Source organism: Zingiber officinale, chromosome 5A (assembly GCF_018446385.1).
Source record: "Zingiber officinale cultivar Zhangliang chromosome 5A, Zo_v1.1, whole genome shotgun sequence".
Taxonomy (NCBI): domain Eukaryota; kingdom Viridiplantae; phylum Streptophyta; class Magnoliopsida; order Zingiberales; family Zingiberaceae; genus Zingiber; species Zingiber officinale.
Window position 1 is genome coordinate 114,514,977 of NC_055994.1, and position 27,919 is coordinate 114,542,895.

The 27,919-nt window shown below is 39.8% G+C and overlaps 1 protein-coding gene across 1 annotated transcript; it reads right to left on the bottom strand.

The window, feature by feature from the left end:
* Window positions 1–146: 146 nt before the first annotated feature.
* LOC121981420 (trigger factor-like protein TIG, Chloroplastic) lies at window positions 147–27,911 on the bottom strand. The gene is made up of 13 exons (XM_042533935.1): window positions 27,567–27,911; window positions 27,159–27,242; window positions 26,454–26,582; window positions 8,950–9,038; window positions 5,592–5,769; window positions 4,545–4,635; window positions 4,284–4,438; window positions 3,594–3,686; window positions 3,329–3,421; window positions 3,061–3,141; window positions 2,845–2,994; window positions 1,868–1,963; window positions 147–546 (listed from the first exon to the last, which is right to left on the bottom strand). Exons 1-13 carry the CDS (start codon window positions 27,888–27,890, stop codon window positions 469–471), a joined length of 1,641 nt encoding a protein of 546 aa, XP_042389869.1. The 5' UTR covers window positions 27,891–27,911; the 3' UTR covers window positions 147–468.
* Window positions 27,912–27,919: the final 8 nt, after the last annotated feature.

A 27,919-nucleotide genomic window follows, 5' to 3' on the forward strand; every position in this document is an offset into this window, starting at 1 on the left:
AGCGATTAGCTAGACGTGATGCACTAGGCACAAATCAAACAACACGAATAAGATAAGACGAGCCGAGCCGAGCCTCACCTCAAAAAAGAATGGATCATTCAACTTTTCTTCACCGATGCAATTAATCATATAGTTCAAAAATAACATTCTATGTAATTCTATTATGTTTTATTCTCATTTTGATCCCATTGTTGAGCAGCACAAAGACACCTAACATTTTCTGCTACAGCAATTTCTTAGAAGACAGCATCAATCTCTTCACAAGGTCTGCAACAAGTGAATATCATTTCATGGTAAATTACAAAGATCATAGTCAGTCTATTCAAAATTTTGCAACACTGATGCTACAGCCGTAGTACGGCAAGAGACCATGTTGACTGCTCTTTAGAAAACGGTTATCCTCTGATTTGCAAATGACTGCCGTGCTTCCCGAATTTGTGGGAAAACACATTGTTGGGGCCTTCCGACTCACTTGTACACATACTGAATGTCTACATTTTCTCTCAACCATTCAAGCACCTTAGCCCCTTCCAGGGCATCCTCAACCTACATTTTCAAAGAAAAAAAAAAGCATCAATGACCACTATTTATGCATAGGTATGAAAGCTCCGGCAACATATTACAACATAATATATGTCTAATTATAGTAAAAGATGATTATGCTCACCTCAGACATTATGTAAAAAGAGGTATATCACGATGTCAACTTATAGCTAACCTCTAAGTGGCTAGGGGGTGGGAGGAGTTTTTTCCACGAGGGCATGTGCCCGTTGGGAATTGATCCTGACTCCATTATAATAATTTGTCACCCTCTAGTCAACTGGACACCCCGTGGAGACTAACATGATATCTGTCTAAGCATAATATAAAATTGAGACTTTTTCGATCAACTGTTTCAAATTCCATATTCCAAGTTGTGAACAAACTTTCACAAATACAGGTAATGGGCAATCATACTAAGGGTAAATGGAGCAAATATCCAACCAAATAGAACTCTGAAATCAGTAAATGCCTAACTTTGTCTATGTTCCTAAAAATTCAAAACAAACCCTCATTTTTCATTATCAGAGTGCCCTCCGCTGCGGGAAAATACAGTTTCAGACATTAAAAAAATTGAAAAAATAAAAACAAAGACTAAAATATTCATTTATTTTTATAAGAGAATATCTTTTTACATTTGAGAAATACATTAATTGTTTTTAATTAGTCAAGTTATTTGGTGAAACAACTTCACTAACTAAAAAAAATGTAAATTTTAAAAAACAATACCTAGTTTAATTGATTGATACATGCCACTCTTTTCAAAAAAAAAAAAAGGAAAATACTTTGACTTTTATAATTTTAACCAACCAAGCAATTTCTTGAAACATCTTAATAGAATAAAATCGAGGCGTGCAACTAAAGAATGCTGGACTTCTAGGTTGCCCACCGCGAGCGCTTCCCGATTTACCTGGTGACCGGTGAGAAAATTCCGTGAGTCAGGCCAGTCACCCCAAGGCTAGCCAATGAGACTAACTGAGTTTATCATTTTTTTTAATAGAATAAAATTGATTATTCTTTTTAAAATAAACAATATTTATTTTAAAAATAAATGAAAATATTCTTTTAATACATTTTTTTTTAATAATTTCAATACATCATTTTTGAAACATGAGCTCCACTGAAAAAAAAAAAACAAATTTGCCCATTTTGAAATGTGGGGTCCAAGATCAGAGATGCTATTTGGGTAATTGCTAAATGATACAACCCCACATTTGAAAAAAAAAACGCCAACTAGAAGCAGAAGCCCTCCCCATAAGGATAATTACGTCATACTGTTCTAACATCATCTAAAAGATTGCAATGAAACTAAGAGAAGTACAAGAACCTGCTCTCGCACATGCTCCTCTTCATATTCTTGATTATTGCGTTTGAACTCAGCGATGGAGTTCTCAACCTCTTTAACAAGCTCATCGGTTGTATACTGCAGAATGCCAACTTACTGTCAGGTTTATCAGATTGAATTATTTTTTTCTTGATACTTGAGTAAAGCTAGAAAAATATTCTGGACACATGTTAATATACTGATATAATTACTTGGTAAGCAACTACAAGCTACATGAGTCACGCATCCATCAGCATCATTATTAAGCAAAAAAGCAAGAGAAGGATAGCAAGAAAGGATCTGGGTGAATGATCTGTTTATTTTCTAATATGAGATTCTGAGAAAATGAAACAATTAGTTGTTATACAGATTACAATCTTCAAATATAAAAAAATATATCCTGCCTAGGATCATAATAAGGTATTCAATAAAATAACCTCTAAAAGCATAAATCAAATCTGCTAGTGGATGGAGAAGGTAGCCACAAGAACAATGTGTTTCCTAGCAAAAGCAACAAAAGCCCTGGGTTGGAAACAAACCCACATTTAAACAGAATTATCAAATACATTTTTCAGAAGCTATAGTACATAATTAGCAAGCTAACTAATTTGCTGGAGAATCAGCTAATCTTCAAAGCAAACTAACTGTTAGTTCTTGAAAAGTAGCAAGTTTGAATAATGCTCATCTCTGAAACTTTAGACAACACAGGCTTCAATATATTTAGAAACTGTCCTATCAAGGACAAGATGCTAACCATAGCAAAAATTCTTTTGTTGAACAAAAGAATAATTAGGTAGTCTGAAGTTCTCCAAATCCAATGAGATTTTGGAAAACAGTACTTATTACCAATGAAAAATGCTAATATTTAGCTAAGTAGCATTTCAGTCTAAAGAACTGTATAGATAGTAAAGCTGGGAATCAACACCTGAATTCAACATCCAAAATGGTTTTAAACTAAAAAAGGAATGTAGATAACAAACCTGCAATTTTTCACACTTGAATATCTCACTAACAGCTAACATTTGTTTTATTATCTTGGAGATATTCTCCTCCTCTTTTTTGATAAACTGATTTACTGCCCTTTCACTTGTAAGAGATGCTAGTTGACTTTCATTTATTTTATTGTCCACCTGTCCAATTTAACTTGTGAGAATCAAGTGAGATGGACAAAAAGATAATTTTATTTCATTTTTCACCTGTAGCTGCAATAATTTGGCTCCATATAGATGTCTTCCTTGTTCCTCCAATAAGGACCTAGGAATATCAACCTCAATAATCTGAAGACATTGAGATAATAAAAATTTGTCAAACCAAAAAAACATGAAATACAAATGAGAAGAAGGCTACAAATAGATGAAGCACTAATGCCATCACAGTTTTTAAATCAATAATACCCAGAATTTCCACTTTCCAACACAAATTACATATATTAAGGAATACACAAATGTATCTCAAACAGCTGACCTTGTTTAGTTGATCCAGAATTGCATTATCTGTTGCTTGTTCTATTGCAGTTTGTTCCACTTGTTTGCATCTCTGCAATATTGCTTCCCGAACCTATGAGACAAATAAACACACAAAAGAATGAAAAGTCAGGATTCCACAATGTTAAAGTTGCATCTAATACAAAACAAAGAGATAACCCAAAAGAAGTTCTGCAACCAATAAATTCATATGAACAAAACTACTCATACTATCCTTTAGATAGAAGTAGAGTAAATAGAGAAACCTGGTTCAGAGAACTGCATCCAGGAAGAAGCTTTTCAGCAAGAGTGTCATCAAGTTCTGGCAAAACTCTATAGAAGAGCTCTTTGCATTCAACCTAAAAATTAAATAGTTATAAATATAATTATTGCAGTTGATGAAGCAGAATTTTAAACACAATTGCAACTAGATAATCTTTAAAAAAGTGAAACCTTCTACAAGATACAGCATAATATGAGTAGCATAAACAAAAGTTTGAAGAGTGAACAGCCAATTACACAAATATTTTTCATTGGTATCCCTGATTTGTTTTTTGAATTGCATGCACTGACATCATGAATAATATATACAAAGATTCTTAGTAAAAAGGAAGCAGCAATCCCTTTAGAACAAGCAATAAGTTACTTAGTTTTGGGTCCTCTAAATCGAAGCATAACTGAACAACTTAAATCTAACTAAATGATTTTTTAAAAAAGAAAGCCAAGGTATGAAAAGTTGGTTAGGGAACTTTCATTTGAAATGAAGTTTCCTGAAATTGGTAAAACATTGACTAAATTAGGAAAGAGAGGAGACATAGTAACAGAACAGAGCATTTATTTCATTTGTCTATATGCCTCAAAAAATTTTTATGAACTGAGGCCAATTAGAAAACAGATAGACTGATGGTTGAATTATGAAACTATGTTACTTTCTATGCTTAATATCATGTACTCACAGTAAATTGAGCATGAACACCTCTAAGATTGTCCTGATCCCATGTTTCTGGAAACTGAAGTGGAAATGTCCTCGTCTGGCCTTGTTGGATCCCTAATATTGAATCAAGAAACCCAGCAAGAAGATTATGCCTTTCTTCTGTGTCCAAATAGAATCCTAGAGAATAAATGATAAGCTTTGTTAGACAACAAAATAGAAAAACTTAATTAAGCATAAGATGAGTATAATAACAAATTGAAAATGTTAATAGCACATAACAGACCTTTTCTCTCAGCAGATGGAATTTTTTCACCTTCAGACTCATTTTGTCCAACTGTTTTTGCAAAAATATCAAGGACTACAAGGTCACCAATCTATTAAGTTCCAGAATGTCAGTAGTAATTTCAACTTCATAACCAGCCAATGTTTTAAGAGTGAAAATTCAAGTAACTCTTGCATTTCTAGGAATTTTAGGGAAACTAGGCAGATTTGCTTAACTGAGGTATTAGCACTAAGAATCTAACTAGTTTCCAATATAAAAAATATACAATCAGGATGGAGGTGTAAACTCAAATAGTTTGATAAAATAAAATTTGATAACAAAGAGAAAGAGCAAGTCTGATAATTTAATCAAAAAGTTAATATTTAGAGAACATAGCTTAAACCCCGACAGGGAAAAACAACACTACAAGAAGGAGAGCTGATATATGAGAAAGGGCAGTGCAAGACTTGAAGGTTGTGATGTTCCAGAACTCTGCATGCCTGGGGACTACAGTTCTGTGATTGTGCCCATTGAATAGAAAAAATATGTCCAAATTGCAGTAGTTTAAATTCCAAGATATTACAGAGGCATGATAAGTCTAAAATTACTTGGTCAAGGATGTAACTGCTGTATAATCCAAATTTCTACAAAAAGATAGGGCTAAGTTTAAATTTCAAGATATCATGCATGATAAATCTCAAACTATTTGGTGAAGAATGATAAATGACTGTTGTATGATCCAAATTTCTACAAAAATATTAGGTTTGTTTAGCCCTTTTTTAAATTCTAACATATCATAGAAGCATGATAAGTCTAGAATTGGTTTGTTAAGAATGAGATATAACTGTTATATAATCCAATGTTGTACAAAAAGGTTATGCCTGTTTAACCTTTGACTATATGAGATACATCTTGAGGCAAATTTGCTTAGAAAGTCAAAAGGCTATGGATAAACTTCTATCAACCAGATAAATACATTCGCTGAGAAAAAGGACTTTATTGGTTTAATAAATAAAAAATATAAAAGCAAAGAAAATATTATTAAAATATATCTAATTTAACTGGTACCTGCAAGCCCCTATCAGTAACAATCCTAAGTGAACCTAGAGCCTTATAGCGGCGATTTAGCTCTCTTTCTGAAGCACTTTCAGCTTTAACAACATTGTCTATTTCAACAACAATCTTCAAGTTTTTGTATTTATCCAACCATTTGATCTCGGGAGACACGTCAGCCACAATATCATACCTGGATGATTGAACTTCAATTTCTTGTTTTACAGAGAAGATAGTATAAAGTTAACCAGACAGTAGTTAATATGTGAGATAAAAGACACAGTTAGCTGTAGCATATCAATCAGTTAAGTATTTTACTATCAATGAAGAATGTGATTGACTGCATTTATTAACTAAACTGAGTGAAAATGCACCTGTATTGACTATGTACCAATTCAAGTTAAATTTATTTCCTTCCAAAGTAGCAAATGAGATTTTCCCCTGATCTAAGAATGTTAAATGGATTCTCTCTCTCTCTCTCTATCTCTCTCTCTCTCTCACACACACACACTTTAACATTCTATAGATATCATTAATGTGGAGCCAAATTGATGTGTTATGAAGCGTGATAAACTGACACATATGAGATAAGGATTAAGCTACCAGGTGAGCTCACCAAAATTGCACTTGGAAAGAGCAATTCACCCTTGTCTGAATCATGGTTTAAAATCTCGACCTGTATGCGATTTCAATTTATAACCGAAACGATACAATTTTTGTACTGTATCATGTCATGCCGATATGACTTTGGTATTTTTTAAATATAAAATATATTAATTAAAAATAAAACTTTAATCTAAATATTATATATATACACACACACACATTAAATTAATGAGATAGTTTTAGCCGGGAGTTGATTGAAATTATTAACCTAAAATTTATTTATTAACCTAAGTTTTAATAATTTAATGGGCGCAATCCCACCAGCACCCATGGGCATCCCCGCCGCTACTTGCAGAGGTCGCAGTGGCCTCTACGACCTAGAGGTGTCAGTGTCGAGCGGTTGCTCGTGCCGAATGGCTAGTGGAACCCTAATTTTGCTTGTTTCATCTGGCACGCCACATCACGAAATTTTAAGCCGTGGTTTGAATATGAGAACAGAATATGCCTATGATCGAGCATGCTAATAATTTGAGGTAAAAGACCGTAGACAATTTAATGTGCCCCACCTGAAAGGTTGCTGAATTTCACTGATCTAGGCTCACTTACATTCCAGACTTAGATCTCACTTAGGTAGGTGACCCAACATTACTTGATCTTCATGTATGTCCCAACTTCGTGTACTAGGGATGCCGTACTATCTCATATAAATTGTAATGAGGTTGGCAACCTAATAAGGTCTATCTTCATGTAATCATGGACGAAAGCAATCAAATATTACTATGCAAAAAAATATCTCCCTCTTGTGTGAACTTATATTCATGTGTTTTTTATGCTTTAGCTTTTCTTGTCCATTGTGTTGCTATACATGTAGGAGGGTATTTGACTCCTAATAACCTGTAGCAAACTAATTTTGATCCTTGTCCAAACCTACAAATACACTTACAAGTGCATTCACAGTTATCCAGTAAACATTTTCTTGAAGATAAGTTGTTTAACAACCTAAAGCTTTATCAATTATATCTGTACATATTCTGCTAATAAGTGTTACAATCTGAGTGTCTGCATAGCTTGTCGTTCCTCCCCGTCACCCTGCCTTTCTTTGTCCTCTTCTGGTCATTTCCTAGCACATCTACGTCAGGATGGCACCAACACCACCAAAAGGGAGATCATAACACCATCATCTTTTAATTGGCATGTATCATCACCACCAATTGATAGATTACACCACCTTCAGCTTTTAATTGGCATGTAAAGAATTAGTCTTGGCAGTCACAATAGGAAGTTCAATTATAATGCTAAATCCTAGACCTATTTTATAATTAAATTGCTTGAAATATTCATTTAATTTATGAAATCAACTTGTTCAAATTTCAAAATCTACCTCATTCAATTCAGCAGGGTAAATTTAATAAAAACTCACAAGAGGCATACACAGAATATTCAGTATTGTTTCTTTTACTTCGCCTGATTTATCACAGGCAAGTCTCAAGAATCATCTGTATGATGCAAATTTTAGCCAAAATATTTTCTTCCTTCGACAGATTCTTCATCAATAAAGATAACATGATTCAGTTATCTCTTATTATTGTGAAAATAGGTTTTATTATCAATGCCTAAAGGTACGTAGGAAACTTTTGTTAGTTTTACAGTAGGTAATACTGTACAAGTACAAAGACACTGATATATAATTTCCCAACTAAATGTGAATGGCTACATGGCTGATTGTAAACTGTGGGCACCTCTCCTCTGAGTAATACTTGCAACAAATATGACTTTTCATTATGTAATATTTTCATGGATGTGGAGCAAGGTACATTCAAGTTACATTCTGTATGTTAATATGAAATAACTACAAGACTACACAGGTGAGTTAGTAATTTATCTTATTGATAATATGTATATGTTAACACAAACCAGGTCAATTTGAAAAAAAAAACAATCAAGGAAAAAAGAACATATAGTTGAGCACACAGCTTCAACAATCAACATTGATGTCACATGAAGTCCTCAATTGTGCAATAGAAGTCTCTTTTGCTTGCTGGCAAATTTTCCTACACTACCAATGCAAGTGAAGCCCGGTTATCAATCTGTGCTGGGGATTTGTAATAAATACTGGATCTTCAAAGTTCAAACCAAGGTTTAAAATCTTGAACGATATCAAAGTTTCGGTATTTAACGGATGTCGCATGTTATCATGTTGACATTCCGATACATGGTGTCGATAACAAATTGGAGGTAGGAAGAAAATTAAGAAGACAACTGTATATTCTAACTTCGTTTTTCATCTATTACGGTGTGCTTTTGATAAGGGATGTGAAATGTTGGTATATTATGATTGACACAATGACACAAGAGGCATTGTTGTGCCAAGTAGTAGTGAGTTTCAATAATTTAATGGAGCAATACGTTTCAATTGTTTCGCCTAACACAATATGAGATTTTAAACCATGGTTCAAACCCTAAGAGATAGGGTAACCCAATGATGAGCATACTGCTGATTGATATTATCTCTATCGGCAAAAGAAAGACCAACTGTTTTATGCAATTTTGCAAACAAATCCTTCTGAAGTACAAGTCCTTGAAGTTAAAGTCCTCAATATATGTGCAGTGAAAGACTAATATGGAATCTATATAACAGGTATGGAGAAAAAAATATGGCCTTAAGATTTATGCAGATCAAGCAAAAGCAGATTTTAAAGAAGATACAACAGAATCCAAAAAGGTGGAGTGATGTGACTTTAAAGTTTGGAAAACTAGGATAGCAAACCTCAGATGATCTTGGAGTGAAAAGGCATCCAACATATCAGAGAACTTGGTTACAATCCGAACAGAGTCCTTCAAGGCCCTTCCCTCCACCTTATTAAAATGGATAAGAAAGATTTCATAAATATGATGGCAGAATATACTTGTTCCAGAATTTTATAAAGTAGATAGAATTTAATTATTTAATCATGTGTGATAGCTTATGCAAACATGAATTAACAATAAAAAGTATGGGCAAATGAAATATATCAATTCCATAGGTAATCCTCAAAGTGATATGAAAAATCCAAGACCTAGTTTTCTACGAGGAGAGAAATGATTAGGTAAAGAAAGAGAGTATTAGAAAGATAATTCATAAGCAAAAGATAGAATACTATTTTCCTAGATTTGATTTCCTTGGATGGAAAGAAAGTAGAGTTTCTCTTCTAAATCCTTTCCTTGGTGAAAATTAAAGAGGGACAAAACATAAATTTAAAATTTATTTGTTCAAAACATTAAAAGAAAATCATAAAACAAAAATATATAGGAAAAAATAAATTAATTTGGAGAATTTTTTTAGTTGAATTTGAGTTTCATTGCACATGAACAGTCTCTTTTTTTTTTGTCTCCATCAAGCAGGAGCATATTTGGGCTAATTTTGAGAAAAAAAAATTCTCTGGTGCTTCCTTCCCTCTATTTCTGCTAGAAAACGGAGGAAAAGGACTGGAAAAATTATTTCTGCCACCTTATTTCATTCACATATCCTTCCTGATAGGAAATATAACCTCAGAGAAGAGATTTTAAGAGAGCCTTCATCCACCATATTTTATAAGCATTTCTCTTATACTGTAAAACAAGCAGAAGAGTAGACAAATAGGTCTATGCCTAATACAATGGCACCATTTTCTCCATCTACATTTTATTTAAAGTTTATCATCATATCAAACATCCAACTCCATATAAGTTTCAGTAGAGGTGTTAGCAGACCATGGTCGAGCATAGAACAATCACAGAGAACCTGACCCAGCATGATCCAAGCTTGGTCTGGGCCAATTCAGATTGTACCCACACCCAGGTTTGGCTAGCTCCCATGGTACATCAAATACAAATTAAATATATATATAAGCTACAACATATTAAAAATATTAGATCTTACATATGTTTCACTATTACTACTACATTTAAAATTATAGAATCCTAAACAATTACATATCATGAGCCCTAACACATATTAGTGCACACTACAAACTAGACTGTAGATATAAGAACATGAGATGCTTCGTCCACATGCCCAAATAAAAGTCATTACCATGCAATCATATGATCTATTAAATCTAATGCTAAATTATAGGGAATTCCTTTTAGTCAATTTAATCGATTGCAACATATGCCATATAGAACCAGACATCCTTAGTTCATCTGTGGCCAGCAGTCAGTAAAAGAGCATGCCCTTCATTGGAGATTGTTGTTTGAGGAATACATAGGCCCTAAGCGGCACTATCTGAATGAACAAAACGGCATCCTTTGTCAAACCTCATTATGATTTATTAGTAAAATTTTCCTGAGCATAAAAAAATTCTCACTCAATCCCTCATGGCACATTAACTCCATTTGAATAAAAGTATCCTCATAACGCCCCCTAGTAAAAAAATACAATTAACAATATATTAACAACATGTTAATGTTAAATAGGTTTATACTTGGTTTAAAACTAAGATTTCTAATTAATTTAAAACTAAGTTTTTTTGTTATTTTAAAGTTATGATTTTAGTTTATTAAACCTAAATTTTTATTTAATTTTGGTTAATTAATGATCATACTATAGCAATATGAAGCTAAGAAGACTTGAATAAAGATATATTCTATTAATCATTTTTTCCAATAATTCTAATATTTCACTTAACATTATGATTATTACTCTTTTGACTAAATCTATGTTGTATTTCCCATCTTATATACCCAGACATTCATTACGCTGCTATGAGGGAGGGTGGTGATCCTACTTATAATCTGAGTTAGATGTGGCAATAGCAGGTTCATCATCCTTCTGAGGGCAATGGCATACTTGTGGTGTTATGGTAGTGTGTACCCAACTTCAGGAGATTGTGAGTTTCTCCATTAGTCGCTCGTGTCTTAGGTGTATGTCCCATATTTTGCTTGTTATGATATATGATTATATCTATATTATGATGAACCACTATTGCTTGGTCTTTCATCATTCATGCACATCCTCAATTGCCTAAATTTCTTTTGACATTTGTATTTATTTGATAATTGTTTGACCTTAACTCAGAGAAACCCTATTTAATAACTATGTTGATCCTTATTACTTATTTTAGATTCTAGAGAATGGTCCAGCGAACATATTAAGAAAAAAGTGCAATTACATTAAAAAAAAATTATTTATTTATTTTTATTCTTTTAAGAGGAGCCTTAGTGTAAAAGGGGAGTCTTGGCGCAACGATAAAGTTGTTACCATATGACCAAAAGGTTACGGGTTCGAATTATGGAAACAACCTCTTACAAAAAGTAGGGTAAGGTTGCGTACAATGGATCCTTCCCCAGGACCTTGCATGGCGGGAGCTTCGTGCACCGGGCTACCCTTTTAAGGGGAGCTTTAGTGTAAGTGTAAAGTTGCCACTGTGTGACTTGGAGATCACGGGTTAGAGTTACAAAATCCGCCTCTTGCAAAGCAAGAGAAGGTTGCATATAATAAACCCTTCCTTCCCAAGACCCGTATTGACGGGAGCTTCATGCACCGACTGTCCTTTTTATTCTTTTAGTAGTTTTTTTTAGTATATGCCACTATGACATATATTAGAAAATTGTACGAACATTTAAGATATTATGTCAAATGATATTTTTATTTATACTCTTGATGTCAGCATTGGTTGAGATTCAAGATCACAACATGGTCACAATGGAAACCAAACCTATGATTCAAACTATAGGCCATGATGCAAGTGCTCACATGGTCGGGAATATATTCATGTCAATACTTTCTTAACTCCAAGTCTCTGAGCTCCAAATCCCCAAAACTCAAGTTAAATAGCAAAAAATGATAGAATAAGGAAGAGATAAGAGAATAAATATTAAAGAGTGAAAAGAAATAAAATTAGTAATGAAAGAGTAGAGAAGAATAGACATAATAAATTGGTCAAAGTGAATAGATGAAATGGTTGCAACGAAGGGTATTTGTAGGATATCTTTAGTTATGTTTCAAATTTTCTTTCAATTGTTTTATCAATAAAAAGACTAAAGGACCCCTATAATTTTATTTTATTTTTAAGGATGGGGCATTTTGGGTGTTTAAGGTATAAAAGTGCAAACTCCACCCATAACGAACGAGTCATGATCGATCCCAAGTCTGGATAAAGGAGGAGGATTGCGTTATATTGTCAACCAATGTTAAAACTATAACAAATGTTCAATGAATGGATCCATTAAACTATTGTGCTAATGTTAGGTTGTTCTCCGGAAAGAACGCATTGCAGGATTTAACTACAACATCTCGGCAAGGAGCGCTACATCTCTAAAACTCGGGTGTAGTGTTAAATATACAAGAGTTCGTGTTGCATGGTTCAACTGTAATGTATCAGGAATGCCCGCTAGAACTTGGGTGTGGTGTTAAATAAGCAAGTGTTCTCACACTATAGGTTGAATAAGAACAAATCTGATTAAAAAACTAATAGTCTAAAATTTGAAACATGGAATATGGTAACCCTCTGGTAAATCAAAAGAGGTAGCAGATACGATGATTAGGAGATTAATTAGTATTTTGTGTGTATAAGAGACAAGATGAATAGGCAAGAAGGCAAAGATGATAGCGAACTCAGGTTTTAAGTTATGATACACGGGAAAAAGTAAAGCAAGAAATGAAGTGGGTATTGTTGTAGATAGTTTGTTAAAGGATGAAATTGTAGGAGTAGTTAGAAAAGAGGATAGAATTATAACCCTTAAGATAATAGTGGTGAACCAAACTATAAACATAATTAGCATATATACACCGCAGGTAAGATTAGACGAAGCTACCAAATCAACAAGTAAGATTAGACGAAGCTACCAAATCAAGATTTTGGGACGACTTAGATGAAGTATTATAAAATATTCCACCAAATGAAATGATTTTAATAGGAGGTGATCTAAATAAGCATATCAAAGTGAAAAATAAGGAATATGAGAGGGTAGATGGGGGGTTTTGGATTGGAAAATTATATTAGATTTTACGGTAGCATATGACCTTATATTAGTTAATATATTTTTTTAAGAAAAGAGAAGAATAATTAGTCACGTTCAGAAGTGGGAATAATAAATCATAAATTGACTTTCTTATGGTTACGAAGAAGGATAGAAAAATTTGTAAAGATTACAAGGTCATCCCTGAAAAAAGCTTAACTACCCAATATAAGTTAATAATGTTGGATATACGTCTCAAACATAGTATCAATAGAAAGAAAATATGTATGACTCCTAGAATTAAGTGGTGGAAGTGATGGAAAGTAAAATATATTTAAGGAGAACGTAAGAGAACAAGGTGGAATATACGGTAACTCTAATACGACATGGGATAAGATGACATCAAAGTTGAAAATAGCAGCTAAGAGTATACTTGGTTAGTAAGGGACAGACACCACTAAGTAAGGAATCTTGATGGTGGAATAAGAAAGTACAAAGAAAGTGAATGAAAAACAAACAACTTATAAGGAATTAAATTTTTGTAAGAATAAAGAAAATTTTAAAAAATATACAATAGCCAAGAGAGATGCTAAGAAAGTAGAGAATGAAGCAAAGAATGAAACTTTTGAACGATTATATCAAAAATTAAATTAAAAAAGGGGAAAGAGACATTTATAGAATAACTAAAGTGAGAGAAAGAAAGACAAGAGATATTATTCAAATAAAATGTATTATAGATTAATGTAATAGGTTACTAATAAACGATAGTCATAGAAGTGTATTTTCATTAACTTTTTAATGAAGGTTTAAGTGACCAACTTAACTTAGATAATTTAAATAGGCCAAATGAATATAGAAATTTAAATTTTTATCGTATAATTCAAGCTTTAGAAGTATAACAAACTTTAAATGAGATGCACAATGGAAAAACTGCTGGATTCCGATAAAGGTATGGAAGTACCTAGGGAAACAAGGCATTAAATGACTTACAAAATTATTTAACATGATATTAAAAACGAAAAAAATGTTTGATCAATAGAGTGTAAGTACTCTAGTTCCCTTATATAAGAACAAGTGAGACGTACAAAATTGTGCAATCTAGATTGGTATTAAACTAATGAGTCATACCATGAAACTTTAGGAAAAAATAATAGAAAAAACATTATAGAAGGAGACCACGGTGACCGAAAATCAATTTGGGTTAATGCCTAGAAGGTCGATAATAGAAGTTATATATCTTCTTAGACAACTAATTGAAAAATATCAGGAGCAAAAATAAAATCTACACATGTTATTCATTAACTTAGAACAAACTTATGATAGAGTCCCAAGAGAAATTATAGAAAAAGCTTATGATAGAATCCCAAGAGAAATTGTATAGAGAATTCTAGAAAAGAGAAGGGTTAGCGTAACATATATTGAACTAATTAAGAATATGTACAAGAATGTAACGACCAGAATAAAAACTTCAAGTGGAATAATTGAAGCATTTCCAATAAACATAGGTGATGCGGTGATAAGGGGGGCCCGCTAAGTGCGGATCAAAGGACAGAAATAGCAGTTGACGTGGAGATCAAAGTCAAGGAGGTCAACGTCGGAGAATCAACAGGCTCACCAAAGGGGGGTCGAGCGGAGCTCTCCTGCAGTGGCCGATCGCGGGCTGGAAATGCCCGATCGACAAACGGCTTGTCCAAGTAGAACGCCCAGCTGGCTAGGAGCACTACAACAAGATAGTCAGACGCTTAGTGCGGATCGGCAGAACGTTAAGCAAACCGGATTGCCTATCTGGTCAGGGGAGACAAGCCACTATACCCCGTTATCGCAAGAAGAGCAGCCTAGTCCGACCGAGCAAAGGAGTTCCTAGCCGAGCGGCTATCTCGCTCGACCGAGCAGAAGGATCATTGACGTATCTCTTAATATCCTTCTAGGAGATAGTGTCGCTGACACAAGACATGCTCAACAGGCGGATCATACGACGGAAACTTCTACTGGCTTGTCAGGATATGCATGCCCTATTAAGGTATGGTGTCAGAGACACTTTTCTAACATGCCCTTTCATAGGACAAATTAGAAAACGTGCCCACGCCTCAAGGAGCGTGCACGTCGCCCGCTGGGGCACTATATAAAGGGAGGATTCATGTACTGGCGGAGGTACGCGTTATTCACTATTCACACTTGTGTTTGCTGTTACCCCGTTTTCTTCCCCCTTTCCGATAACTGACTTGGGCGTCGGAGGACCAACGCCGGGGACCCATTCCCTGGCGTTTGTTGTATTGCAGAGCGGAGCGCGGTCAATATCCAGTCAACGCAACAACCACATCCCCAGCTAGTCATCTTCCGATTTTCAACCAGGATCATGTTAGCGTATCATATTAACGTCATCTGTGGAAACGTAGCCTACATCCGAAATACGAAGATGACGACTCACCACGGTGACTTTGACAAAGGAAGAGCTAGATATGTTAATACAAGTCCGAGCAGTAAAAATGGTGGAGCAACAATAGTAACAGGCGCTGCCCAAGCGCCTAGTGCATGAGCCTACGGCATCAGCGGCAGGTCAGGCTGAATATAGAGACAGAGCGGATCACATATCCGTTTGGGGTTAGAATAAGAAGCCGACCGGCACATATGGGGAGGCGCCCAATACGCCGATCCCCTTCCATCGAACGTTGTTTGATACTCCATCAGAGGAGCTGGTCCGAGCGAATAGGGAACAAGGATCCTCCTCGGACGACGCGCCCGTTCGGGATGCACGGAAGGGAAAAGCACCAAGGAATGATGATTCACCTGAGCGGATCAACCAACAGTTCTCTCAAGGGATCATGGACGACCCTCTGCCAAGACACTATAACCCACTCGATCGGGGAGTACAATGGAACGACCGATCAAGACGACCACCTGGCCAAGTTTAATAACGCGGTCACGCTCCACCAGTACATCGATGGAGTGAAGTGTCGGGTTTTCCTCACCACCCTTTCCAAATCAGCACAGTGCTAGTTCAAACGATTGTTGATCGGCTCGATTCATAGCTTCAAACACTTCCGAGCGGCATTCTTGCATTACTTCGCCAATAGCCACCGCTACCAGAAAACGAGTATTAATTTGTTCGCGTTGAAGCAAGGGCCCAAGGAGGCATTGAAGGCCTATATCAAGCAGTTCAATCAGGTGGCCATGGATATTCCATCGATCTCCTCGGAAATCTTGATGAACACCTTCACCCAGGGGCTTACCGAAAGGGAATTCTTCTACTCCCTCATCCGGAGACCGCCAAAGGATTTCGACCACCTACTCAGGAGAGCCATCGAATACATAAATGTGGAAGAAGCCCAAGCGACACGAAGGATGGAAGCATCTGCTGAGCATGCTACTCCCAAGGAACGACGACCGACCATCAACCACCGAAAGGCCCCTGATCGAAAGCAGCACTGTCACATCAGGAGCCAAGGACACATGCTGTGCAGCATGTATCGACGGTCACCCGAAAGCCGCAACAGGCAAGTCATGGACGTCATTATTTTGCTCCTTCCATCAGTTGGCGACGCACAACACACGCGACTGCTACGACCTAACACCCATTGCAAGCAGACCAGCTCCACGTGGATATCGACGTTGGTCACCATTGCCGGAACAACATCATAGGTGTCGATTAGCCGGGCGAAGGGAAGAAGACAGACAAGCGGACGAGCAACGCCCTCGTCGGCCTCAAAGGAGAAATAACACAAATCCCGCCCAAGCTTCTGTTGAGCAGACTAGGACCTTAACTCGAGAGGAGGAGAACCGAAATAACGCTGCTCAAGGAGATATTGGAATGATCGTTGATGGGCCGACTAGCGGTGATTCCAACCAAGCGAGGAAGTCGCACGTTCGGTGACTAGAAATACATGATCTTGGATGTAGCAAGGAGAAGGCCGAGGAACCCGAGATCAGCTTCGACCCCCAAGATTTGGAGGGAGTAGAGATCCCACACGATGACGTCTTGATCATCCGAGCGGTAATAGCTAATTATATTATTCATCGGACTTTTGTTGATATAGGTAGCTCGGTGAATATTATATTCAAGAAGGCATTCGACCAACTGTAAATTGACCAAAGCAAGTTGCAGCCAATGACGACCCCACTCTACGGGTTCACAGGCAATGAAGTGTTAACGATCGGCCAGGCGAGGCTGGGCATATCGCTCGGAGAAGAGCCGCTCAAGAGGACAAGGACCACAAACTTCATTGTGGTGGACGCGCCGTCTGCCTACAATGTCATATTGAGACGACCGACCCTCAATGAGTTCTGAGCAGTGGTGTCCACCTTCTGCCAGAAGATCAAATTTACGTCGAGATAGGCGAAATCAAAGGTGACCCGGCCACTTGGCGATGTTACGTTGAGATGGTCAAAACAAAGGCGAGGGCAGTACGGAAGATTCAGCGTTTAGAGGTAAACGCCATCATGGAGGAACCACTCACGTTGGTCTATAAGGAAAAGGAGGAAGTTCAGATTCATCCCACCACCTTCATCGCCGCCGACCTAACAGACGAGAAGAAGGTTAAGTTAGTCACCTGTATCAGGCGAAATCATGATGTGTTCGCCTGGTCGACCCACAAGCTCCCGAGCATCTCGCCAAGTGTAGCTCAGCACGAGTTTCACGTCTGACCGGACACTCGGCCGGTGAAACAGTGGAAGAGGGACTTCAGTGCGAAGCAGAACCAAATCATCCGAGTGGAGATAGAAAAACTGCTGCAAGCCGATCAAATTCGCAAGGTTCAGTTTCTGAGATGGTTAGCCAACGTCGTGTTGGTCTCTAAGCCGAGCAACAAGTGGTGAGTCTGCATCGACTTCTGTGATCTAAACAAGGCCTGCCCAAAGGACTTCTATCCACTGCCCCGGATAGACCAAATGGTGAACTCCACGTCGAGTTGCGAGCTATCTGCATGCTCAACGCATACCAAGGTTACCATTAAGTACCGCTCGCTCGTGAAGATCAAGAGAAGATCAGCTTCATTATGGCCGACGAGACTTACTAGTGCAATGTGATGCTGTTCAGATTGAAGAATATCGGTGCCACCTATCAGAGACTAATGAACAAGGTAATCCGATGGCAAATCGACCGCAACATGGAGGTATATGTCGATAACATATTAATAAAATCTCTCCGAGTCGTTGACCTTTGAGCAAATATTAAAGAAACTTACCGAACCCTAAGGGCATTTGGAATAAAACTGAACCCGAACAAGTGTCTGTTCGGAGCAATGAGTGACCGCTTCCTCGGATACATCATCAACGAACGGGGGATCGAGGTGAATCCGAGCAAGGTGAATGCGTTGAAAGACATGCCCTTGCCCCGCAACTTGAAGGAGGCCCAACGGCTGACCGAATGGATCACCGTACTATCAAGGTTCATCTTCAAATCATCGGACCGAAGTCACCCGTTCTTCCAAGTGTTGCGCAGAGCGACGAAATTCCAATGGGACATGGAGTGCAACAAGGCACTAGAGGAGCTCAAGGAGTACCTTAACTCTTTACCTGTATTGGCCAAGCCAAGCACTGGCGAGCCGCTCTAGATCTACTTGTCGTCCACCAAGTATGTGGTTGGCTTGGCGTTGGTAAGGCAGAACGGCCTTGAGCAATAGCTTGTATATTTCCTAAGTCATATATTAAAAGATACAGAGTCCCGCTACACCAGTCTTGAAAAATTGGCATACGCGCTTGTACTCGCCGCTCAAAGACTCCGTCCATACTTCCTTTTACATCCGATCGCCATGATGACCAATAGCGCCTTAGGAAGGATCCTTCTCAACCCATAGGCATCCGGGCGGCTAATCAAATGGACAACCAAGCTAAGCGAGTTCGACATATAATATCAACCCCGGATGGCGATTAAGGCTCAGGCCTTAGTTGATTTTGTCATCGAGGTCTAGAACGTCGAACCGGACGCGACTTGGAAGATATATGTAGACAGATCGTCTACTCGGCAAGGCAGCGGGATCAACATTCTCTTGATTTCACCGCGAGAAGACAGGATGCAATTGTCCATGCGGCTGGATTATCGAGCTACAAATAACAAGGCTGAGTATGAAATCTTGATAGTCGGCTTACATGCAGCTGGGCATGTAGGAGCAACAAAAGTTCTCATGCACTCGGATTCTCAGTTGGCGGCTCAGTAACTAATGGGCACATTCGAGATAGGTAGCTCCCGACTCAGGTTATATGCAGAAGTTTTTAAGAAGTTGAAGGCAAATTTCTAAGAAGTGGCTATACAGAAGATCGTCTGGTCGAACAACCAGGCCGCGGACGAGATGGCTAAGTTAGTCAGTTCGTTATCACCAATCGTGACACATTAGCCAATCAAACAGGTCTCACTGGTGGCGCACATCGATAGGATAGATGGAGTAACCTTCCCGAGCGACTAAAGTACAACACTGATAGAGTTCCTCCGATCGGGCGTCACGCCAGCAGATCAAGACGAAGCTTGCTTGTTGAAAAAGAGGGTCGGGCGGTTCACCCTAATCGAGGATCAGCTATATAAAAGAGCTTTCTCAAGGCGTCGGATCAGCTATATAAAAGAGTTTCTCAAGTGCGTCAGATCAAAGGACATCGAATATATATTAAAGGAGGTTCATCAAGGCTCCTACAGAAGTCACCCGGGCGGCAGATCGCTGGCTCAGAAGATCCTGCTGACGGGATACTTTTAGCCCACCTTAAAGGATGACGTCACTTGAACAGTAGTCACCTACTTATCATGTCAAAAATATCATAGCATCCCGCACCGACCCATCGAGGAGATGAAGGCATCCACGGTGTCTTGTCCGTTCGACCAATGGACCATAGACATCATTGGACTATTTCCCATGGTGACCGGGCAACGAAGATTTCTACTAGTTGCAATAGATTATTTCTCAAAGTGGGCGGAGGCCGAGCCACTAGCCAAAATAACCAAGCATATGGTCATCAAATTTATATGACAGAATATCTTATATCGGTTCGGCACCCCTCGTCGGCTCGTCTCAGACAGCGGAAGACAGTTCGCTGGACGAAAACTCAAAAGAGTGGTGCAAAGGCTATGACATTGCGCAAACTTTCACCTCAGTAGCCTATCCCCCGAGAAACGGTCAGGCGGAAGTCACAAATAGAGAAATCCTGAGAGGGCTACAAGCTCGGCTCGACTACACTAGAGGTAGTTGGGTTGATGAACTCCCTAGCATCTTGTGAGCCCATCGTACCACACCAAGAGAGGCGACCGGCATCACACCATTTCATCTGGCGTATGGAGGTGAAACAGTGGTTCCAGTGGAAGTCGGAGTAAAGTCTGATCGGGTGCAGCTCTACAATGATGAAAACGTCGAGCGAAGACTCATGGAGCTCGACCTGGTGGACGAAGCGTGGGATAAAGCCGCCGTCCGGCTCATGGCGTACAGGCACCGTATGAAGCAGAACTACAACCGGAGGGTGATCCCAAGATCATTCCAGGTCGGCGACCTGGTGTGAAAAAGAGTGAAGTCGGTCGACGACGTCACCAAGTTGGAGGCCCAATGGGAAGGACCTTATAAAGTCATCCAGAAGTTTCGTTCAGGAGCCTACTATTTGCAAGACAAAGATGGAAGAAAGCCAGATCAGCCCTGGAGCATAAACCATCTCCAACCTTATAGGACCGGGTGAGAGGTGCTTGGTTAAATCCAGAAGTACTTGTATAAATGTATATCTTGTGGATGCAAGAAGACAATGAATAAAAATCCCAAGTGTTCCAGATTCTTGTGACTATAAATCGGAGTCTCTGCCAACAACAGCCAAGCGGTGGCTATAAACCCGAGCCTACGACAAATAAAGCCGATCGTCAGCTATGAAAGCCTAGAATAAAGATGATAAGAAGTCGAGTTGCGGCTAGAAGCAGCAGTTTTTCGCTAAAATATGGTTGTTCGACAACGTTGAAGTGATCACTCGAACATCTCAGCGACCAGTTACATTGACGATCGGAATGGCGGGGAATTATGCTTAGAAAATTTTCACAAAATGCTAAGTAGTACACAACCCCACTTGAGCCGAACGACGATGCACTCATTAATACTTGCAAAATCTGACAGAGAGAAGAAGTGTCGAACAGACGTACATTCATTAATATTTAGAAAATTTTATACATAGCATATAATATGAGTACAAAAGGAGGCCTGCGAAGCAAAGAGGGGAGGTCACTTGAGATAATCCAACACGTCGTCTGGCAGCGAATCGGTCAGCTTCTCCCAATTAATAATCTTGTTAGTCACTGCGGTAGGAAGATAGATGTCGTCCTTCAGCTGGTCGTGGGTCCCATCAATGCCGAAGTTGAAGAGGCATAGCGCTCGGTCCGTGAGCCGATCTTTAAAGGGGTCTGAGCGGAGGTAATCACGTTGAAAACCTCGAACTAGCCGGCCTCCCCCTCTTGATAGATCTTGAAGGCCGATCGGGATGCCTCCAACTAGGTCCTTAACAAGGCCAGTTTGGCATCCTTGGCGGCAAGCTGGACCTTCATTGAAGCTTGTTCAGCCGATCGACTCTCCCACTCGGTGATCAAAGCGGCCTCAGCCTCCTTTAGATTCTGAGCCAAGACCTGAGCCTCTTTGTTCTTAATATCCAGGTCCTCAATGGCTCGGAGTTTCCTGGCGTTGGCAGAATTGAGCTTCGGCTCAAAGGAGCTGGCCTGCTTGTTGAGCCTCGCCAGTTGCAAAGCCTGCTCAACGCTCCTGCTCCTTTCCTCCTGCAGCTGCTCAGAGCTCTTCTGCAGATCGACCTTTAGCTAACCGCCTCGGCGCTCAACTGTTCAAATTGAGCACGGGAGGCCTCAGAGATGTCGCTTGAGGCGCGAAGCTGTTGGACTTTGTGCTCCAAAAATGCTAGCATTTGGCACATGGTCAGGCTCTTGACCTAGTACTGCGGTGGCAATAAGATCGTAAGTGTCAAACGAGTAATAAGCAAGTAAATCTAGAAGCAATATACACACCCCGCCATTCGGGTGTGGCTGTCCGCGAGCTCCCCGGGGAGATGACCGCCGTGCGGGCCCTACCATCGGCCCACACTTGTGCTAGCGACCCTTGGATCCGAATTTGGTGCTCGAGGGAAAGGGCCTCAGCGTCGTCCGATTGACTCCATTCAGCAACGGGCAAGTGGATGATGATCGTTATATACCTCTAGCCGCTTGGACTAGAGGTCTCGGAAGTCACTTTGCCCGTGGACTTGGGCATCAAGAATGGTCGGATGATGGATACTTGTGTTGCCGGCGAGGAGTGTGGTAGCATATACGCGACAGGCGAAGTGCATATGGTCCCCGACGGCAACGCGAACAAAGATGGTGTCCGGTCGGATGATATGGTTATAGGGATTAAGACGCCCGCCGGCTCGAGAAAGGCGGGTGATGAAATTTCACCTCGCTTGGAGGAGACGCGCGAACCGGTACGTGCGGGGGTCTGCAAGGCGGAAGTGGTCGATCAGGAAGAAGTCTCCCCATGATGCCTCTTGCGTCATATTAGAGGCTCGCTTAATGTGGTCGACTCTGAGGGCACCGCAATCAGCAACATGGAAGGTCGTTTGGAAGGCAGGTATGTTGTATCAGACGCGGCATCGCTAGCTGCCGTCTGACTTGCTCCAGCATCACTGGTCAGCACATGGGTCCCTCCTACTTCGCCGATCGGATCGTCAGAATGGGTGACCAGCTGTAGGCCGAGACTCTTCAACTCGACCACGCTTGCAGCATTTATGTCTCCGTCCGCAAGCCTGCTCTTACCGCTCAGACGTACCCTCAGCATGATTGGCAGTAAAAAAAGAAGAAAAATCAGTTAGATTCAAAGATAAGGAGAAGAAAAAGCATACCTAGGCTGGATGATAGCCACATGCGGTTCGGGCTCAGTTCAAAGACGTATAGGACGCCCTCCAACAAAAATCGATGGATGTGATAGTCCGATCAGCTTCGATATCTCCCGAGCGACGGAGGCTGCATCACTTTCATCTGCCAGCTAGTCGGGAAGTCTAGCCGAACGGGAAGGCGAACGAAAAAATAGTGCTCCCTCCAGTGCTTATTGGAGGAAAGCATCTTATCAAAAAAAACAGAGCTGACTCGGGCTTGGAACAAAAAGATCCCTAGCTCGGACAATTTAGGATAATAAAAGTAATGGAAGACCCGAGACACTAAAGAAATGTCGTGCAGACGAAATATCACGACAACCCCGCAGAGTAACCTAAACGAGTTCGACACTAATTAATGTAGGGAGGTGTGGAAATATTTAGAGATGACAGAAAAGAAAGGATGAACGAGAAATCGAAAATCGGCATAAACTGGTCCTTAAAGAAGGACAGGAAGCCATCTGGAGGCTCGTGGGGCCGGTCATAGGCGAAGGGAATGACTATCTAATAGTCAGAGGGGAAATGGTAGGTAGATTTCATCTGGTCTATCTCGTCCTTATTAAATTTGGACTCAGTGAAAGTGTACCAGAGCCCGGGAACAGACACAGGAGGTTGCGGAGAATCGGCCATCGAAAATAAAGAAATCGAGAAGAAGCGACGCACAGATTTAACGAAGGAAAGAAAGAAGAATCTTACAGAAAGGTCGCCAACGAAGATGAGGTGGGGAAGCATCACAGAGCGTGCTCGAAAATGAAAGCAAAGACAATGTGAAGGAGACGACGAGCAAATGAGGTTTTATAAACCTCGCGGTCGATTGCTCCGAGCCGTCCGATCAAGGGTTGCATAAAATCAGGATAAGATCTAGCCATAGAATTTGAAAAGACGTCTGTCACATCATCAGCAGATATTCGTCTGTCACGTCGAGCATGCGATGACAGTGAGGGGGGCACATGGCAGTCGGCTACCAGAAGGCATTAATGGGACTTAATTAAAAGGCATGACCGCGTGCTCGGCCATAATGCTCAAAGATTTGCACAGTCTTCCAAAAATTTAGAAGACGTCAGCCACTATGAAAGGGCACTCATAAGAGAAAGCGTAGAAAAATGGAAAAATTTGCTAAGTGTTGTCGTCATTAACCTGATCGGCTTCGCAGAGGAAGGAATGGCCGATCGGCGAATGAGATCTCCGAGTCAACAATAAACTTCGATGCTCATTATAGTCGAACTGCGCTTGGGCTCAAGCTGATAAACTCAGGTCGAACGACGATTAGAAGATATGAGCCGACCGGTAGCCAGGACACAAAGAGTGTCCGAGTGGTGGAAGATCACCTGAAGCATTGTCGTCCAGTCAGTCGGGCTTACAGCCTCCTTCAACTATACTTGAGGAGAAGGTTTATGATATAGTGATAAAGAGGGGCCCACTAAGTGTGAGTCAAAGGACGGAGATAGCAACCGACGTAGAGGTCAAAGTCAAAGAGGTCAACGTCAGAGAACCAATGGGCTCACCAAAGTGGGTTGAGCGGAGCTCTCCTGCAGTGGCCAATCGAGGGCAGGACATGCCCGATCGGCAAACAGCTTGTCCGAGTAGAATGTCCGGTTGGCTAGGAGCACTACAGCAAGATCGTCAAACACTTAGTGTGGATCAGCGGAACGTTAAGCAAACCGGATTACCTGCCCGATCGGGGGAGACAAGCCACTGTACCCAGTTATCGTAAGGAAGAGCAACCTAGTCCAACCGAGCGGAGGAGTTCCTAGTCGAGCGGCTATCCCGCTCAGCCGAGCAGAAGGATCATTGACGTATCTCTTAATATCCTTCTGGAAGATAGTGCTGCTGACACAAGGCATGGTCAACCGACATATCGTACAACGGAAGCTTCTATTGGCCCATATCCCTTGTTAAGGTATAGCGTCAGAGGTACTTTCCTGACAGGTCCTTTCGTAGGACAAATTTGAGAACGTGTCCATGCCTCGAGGAACATGTACGTTGCCTGCTGGGGCGCTATATAAAGGGAGGTTCCATGCACTAGCGGAGGTACACGTTATTCACTATTCGCACATGTGTTTGTTGTTGCTCTGTTTTCTTCCCTCTTTCTGGTGACGGGCTTGAGCGTCGAAGGGTCAACGCCCGGACCCCTTCCCTAGCTCGGCACTGACATTTTTTTTGTTGCAAAGTGGAGCGCGGTCTACATCAGTCAACAGCCACATCCCTAGCTAGCCATCTTCCCGATTTTCAGACAGGATCAATAAGGTTACATCAAGGATCAGCTCTTAGTCCCTATCTTTTTACACTAATTATGGACAAACTCACTACACACATTCGAGACACAATACCGTGATGCATGTTATTCGTAGATGATATTATTTTAGCAGATGAAACACGTAAAGGAGTAAATGCTAAACTAGAATCTTGGCAGGAAACACGAGAATGCAAAAGTTTTAGGCTTAGTAGAATAAAGGCAGAATATATAGAATTTAAGTTTACCAATATTAGATGTAATGAGATAATTGTTAAAATAAGAGATGATGAGTTGCCCAAAAATGAGAGTTTTAAATATTTAGGATCATTTTTGCAAAATGACAGAGGGATAAAGAGAGATGTCTTCCATAGAATACAGGCAGGATGGTTGAAATGAAGGAGAACGTCAAGTGTTTTATGTGACCGTAAAGTACCTCTAAAATTTATAAAAAAATTCTATAAAATCACAGTTAGATCTGCTATGTTATATGGAGCTGAATGTTGAGACTCGAGCATATGAACAGATGATGAGAGTTGCAGAGGTGAGGATGTTAAGGTGGATGTGTGGGCATACGAGGATAAACTGAATAATAAATGAGAGAATCGGAGTTGCATCTATTCAGGAAAAACTCTGAGAGATACGTTTAAGATGGTATGGGCATGTACTTAGACGACCTATAAATGCTCCAATTAGGCAATGTGAAACTATGACAAACACACATATCAAATGAGGAAGACCAAAAAAGACTTGGTTAGCAACAATAAAACAAGATCAAATTTATTTTAAGTATAGACGATGATATAGTAGGAGATATAGCTAGCATAAAAGGATCCATATAGTCAACCACACCTAGTGGGATAAGGTTTGGTTGTTGTTGTAAGGTGTAAAAGTGCACCATACTAGCTTTAGTCTTGCATGTCATGCATGCTAAACTTTCCAAACCTACTTGTCGCGCCAACTCAAGACTAGATTAACCTAACCCAGCCCATTCATTTCTAAGCCGGCGTGATATTAGGCATGGAATGCAGGCTGACCACATCTCGCTCAGCCCATGCCCATTGTCACTTCTAGGGATTGGCACTTAAAACAATAATGACATTGAAGGTAATTTCTACCAATTAAAAAGATTTAAGCTAGTGGATTCATAAAAAAGTATGACAACAATCTCTACCCGTTATTTCAACAGAAGTTTGGCATAATATTGAATGGATAAATGACTGCCTTCTACTACAAGTTGGCAAGCTAATGTTATGTTCACGTACGGAAGACATAGCATGTGGAAGAGTTTTTTTCAAAGTTGCCTCAACTACAGCTTGTTGAATGTTCTGTCTACCAATGTAGTTTAGAAGAATATTTTCTGGAACTTTCTTTCCCTGCCGAAAGCCAGGAACCTGTATGAATAAGGTTTTTTATCAGGAATTGCATGGCATCACAACATACTACTTCAATAATGACTATTCAAGAAGAAAAGATAGATAAAGGAATTAGAATCTAGTACTAGAGACAGAAGGTAGAAAAAGAGAAGAAGCTTCCAGTGACATTTAAAAGGCCATTTTTACTTAGCATGGTCTTCTCTCAACTTTAGTTCAGCATAGAAATGACTAAACAATTCCCCAGTACAAGCAATTCCAATCATGCTTTAAGTGGAAATAAGTAAATAGCATGTACTGGAAAACATAACTGTCAACAAACTTGGATCGGATGAAAAGATAAAAGGGGAGAACAATATTGAATTCCTTGATATTCCAAAGAAAGAAAGAAGAAATTTAAGATTAGTATATGTCAGAGCCCAGAGGGCTTAGTAAAAGTTAGGTAGCATATTCAAATTTTTCTGATTACTATAGAGTGATAATGATCAAAACAGAAAATGGAAAACAATTTAAGTACAAAATTATCCTTCAGATGAATTCCTATTCATCCTGTAATAGAAATAGACCCCTTAAATGAATGCATACTGAAAATAATACCTTTGCCTTCTTAGAAAATTCATCTAAGACTTCTCCGTAACATTCTTGGCTTATTGCTGGAGGAACTTCTACGCTTAACCTAATCTGCAAATAAGATGAGCTATCAGGGAATTGACATAACCATACTTCCTTGACTAATTGATTCTCGTGAACTTGTAGGACTAACAATCGATTGAATGCACTCAGGCAAGGGGAAGAGATATAGCAAGAAAGCTATAGCCTTGAAGCAAGATTGCCTCTTCATTTCAATTGCCAGATGAACAAACAAACATATTTCCAAATTATACGAGAAGATAGGTAGAAAGTAAGAAAATTATAGCCTTGAAGCAAGACTACCACTTCCACTTGACTATCAGATCAATTAGAAGTAAAAACGATTTAGAAGGTAGAAAAAGGAAAGGTACAGACAGTGGATTGAGGCCCTTTGGTCTCCGACACAATGAGGTCGGCTGGCAACCTATCTTTCGTCTTCTGAGCAGCGGAGACACTAACTTGGGCACGGAAAGGCCCCGGGTTTCGCGAGGGAGGTGAGTGAAGGCGCGGGAGGGAAGAGGTGGCGAAAGACAAAGGTTTGGGGAGGGAGATGGGGATAGCAAAGGACGGATTGCAGGAGCGCGAGGAAGAGAGGATGGGCGGGGCGAAGATGGCGAGGACGGTGTCCATGGCGAGAGGCTGGAAAGGAGATGACGAGGATAACGGAGGATTGGGAATTGGGATGCCCACACACAGCATGTTGCTTTATAATTCGAGCTGGAGTTATA

What these genes read in the sequence shown, in the direction of transcription:
- LOC121981420 (XM_042533935.1), bottom strand. Translation starts at nt 27,890, where the DNA reads ATGCTGTGTGTGGGCATCCCAATTCCCAATCCTCCGTTATCCTCGTCA. An exon ending in TTCCACATGCTATGTCTTCC is followed by an intron (nt 9,039 to 26,453) that starts GTACGTGAACAT and finishes CATTTTAATAAG; the next exon opens with GTGGAGGGAAGGGCCTTGAA. An exon ending in AGGAGCATGTGCGAGAGCAG is followed by an intron (nt 547 to 1,867) that starts GTTCTTGTACTT and finishes TTGAAAATGTAG; the next exon opens with GTTGAGGATGCCCTGGAAGG.